The 2588-nt window shown below is 37.7% G+C and overlaps 1 protein-coding gene across 1 annotated transcript in view; it reads left to right on the forward strand.

The window, feature by feature from the left end:
- The window catches only part of LOC140338561 (copine-2-like), a gene marked incomplete at its 3' end in the record, with an annotated part of 26615 nt that extends 25309 nt beyond the window's left edge, over nucleotides 1-1306 (forward strand). Inside the window, 1 exon segment of the mRNA XM_072422815.1 lies at nucleotides 1070-1306. Coding sequence (XP_072278916.1) covers nucleotides 1070-1306 — 237 coding nt within the window.
- Nucleotides 1307-2588: the final 1282 nt, after the last annotated feature.

Below are 2588 nucleotides of genomic sequence, written 5' to 3' on the forward strand. Positions count from 1 at the left end.
ATAAGCTTATAGTTGGTGATTGTCCAAGTCTATTATAGGTATATGGCATCATGGAGTACATTCTCAAACAAAAAAATATGCATTACGGGTCAATAGTGGCCACTTGTACAGGTCCTGAAACCCTTGCCCGGGTATCAGGGGAGAGGGAAAGAGAAAATGAAAGTGGGGATAAAAGGAGATGAGAAGGATGGCGAAATAGGGGACAGGTCATAAGCCATCCGGCATTACAATTTCTAATTTCAGACTGGGGACAGGTTTGACTATGTCATGAATATACGGTTCCAGCCCATGGGCATATAGTAGTCAATCCTGGAGCTCCAGACTTGCTGGAATTTACCTATGGAATTCGTAAATATGGCCCTCATTCTTTCATTAGCAAGAAACCAACCACTGTGCGGGTGGATGTCCACCAGGCCTTCATCTAGGTTTACAATGTTGATGCCAAAATGACAAAACTATTTATATCCCATGAATTTGCAGTTGTAACATTTTCCCATAAATGCCTGTTAGTCTTTGACCAAGTATTGTTAAAGTCCATCATACCTACACAACTCAATTACAGCTGATGCCTGTTACCTTTTAATCTGCCACGGTAAAGGGTAATCATTGCTATAAGTAAAATCAAAAAAAACATTATTGTTGAATAATTCTGCCTGTTGTTGTTCCCTCCACTTCCCATCCACTTCAAGAGAGATCATCATCATATTTTTGTATGGACAGATAAGATCCAGAGCTATAAGCAGCTGTAGTTGTATGTAAATATGCTAAGCCTGACTTTTTACTATAAAAGTCGAGTCCTGTCCAACCATATTTTTCATCATTTTACATTGTCCAATTATCTGACGCTTTAACAGCTAGGTCCAGACTTTTACAGATGACACGAGAACCATATGGCTCGTCAAAAATATTTAAAAAGAACATTTACAAATCTTTTTTTTTCCTGCATAAGTATAAAAATTGCTGTAAATTAAACTTGACATTATACATTTCTCACTGTCAGTTTTAGAATATCTACTGATTTTGATAGACTGCTAGCACTGTACAAACCCCTGTTTGTTTTATTTTCCAGCAATACTTCATCCTTCTCATCATAACAGATGGAGTCATTAGTGACATGGATGAAACACGACATGCCATTGTACAAGCCTCCAAGCTGCCCATGTCCGTTATTATCATCGGGGTGGGGAATGCAGACTTTTCCGCCATGGAGTTTCTTGATGGGGATAACAGAGTACTCAGATCTCATACTGGAGAGGAGGCATCACGGGACATTGTACAGTTTGTTCCATTTCGGGAGTTTCGTAATGTAAGTAGACCATGTTTAGGCCATATTAAAGATTTGTGTCTCTTGCAGTCAGTGACAACAAAAGTCAATCAGTTTGATTTCTTAAAGCATAAATCAATAATAGCTAAGGTCATATTAAGGTTGTAGTTCTTGTATTAGCAATAATGATTCTAAACTGTGTTCCACTAATAAATTGTTTTATTGGAGATATTCTAGAGTCTTATGGTTCCGACAGTAAAACAGAGACAGATTTCAGAAGAAGGAATGCACTTATGTAAGATGTCTGAGAGCAAGGTCTCAATCACATCTGGGCCATTACCTTAAGTTTTAATTGTACCTAGATAACATTTTCAACACACAGAAGAAACAAGACCATAAAATGTTGGTTCCGCCGATAGCAATCAATCGTCTTGTCCTTATGTTCTTCTTTCCGACCCTGGAAGTTATAGTGCAAATCTCACAAATTGTCAGATGAATTCCTTTAAAGCATTTAACATTTATTTCAATATTTTTAAACCCCAAATTAAGACATTTTATCAGGTTTTTATTTCCAATTATTAGAATGAAGATGTGGGGAGCTATCTCTGTATTGTGGATGTTCAGGTTTCAAATAAAGTAAAAGGAATTCTCCTTAGGTATCGCTCCAGATCTGATAGCCAAGGGTTGACTAGAAGCTCAAATAAAGACTTTGTGATTGAGAAGAAAGATGCCAGAAAGATGTCAAAAGTCTTTAATCCCTGAACTGTAGACATTAAGCTACGTACACACGTCAGATGATTCTCATCTGAAAATCGCCTCAAGGCCAGTATCAGATTAGAATCTGACGTGTGTACAGTGCTCATCTATTGTCATTCATGAATCTGTCCTGGTGGATCCACGAAGGATCCTAATACAATTGATGGGGAGAGAAAGCAGCTAGGTGCCGCTCTGTTGTTCTCCCATCTACAGCAGAACAGGGCTGTATGTACAGCGATGGTTCAGTCTTTTGTCATTGGAAAGCATCGTAAATGATCCTTTCCAACAACAATTATTGAAAATGTGTACCCAGCCTTATACTAAACTATTGTGATTGGAGACATTATGAAGGTTAGCAATATTAGCAGACTGCCTACCAAGCTTCTAAAGTGACTATATTGCTCTTTGAACTCCGGAAATGTGTTGGCTTATTACGGTACAACATTCTTAATATAATCAAATCTGTTTCCACTGGAACAGGAAGGTAGAGGCAGCAAAAAAAACTTTACTGCACTTTCTGTTTGAATTAGCTAAATATATTCTAGTTGTATCAAAACAGAAGATGTAA

The sequence above is a fragment of the Pyxicephalus adspersus genome, chromosome 9, assembly GCF_032062135.1.
Source record: "Pyxicephalus adspersus chromosome 9, UCB_Pads_2.0, whole genome shotgun sequence".
NCBI lineage: Eukaryota > Metazoa > Chordata > Amphibia > Anura > Pyxicephalidae > Pyxicephalus > Pyxicephalus adspersus.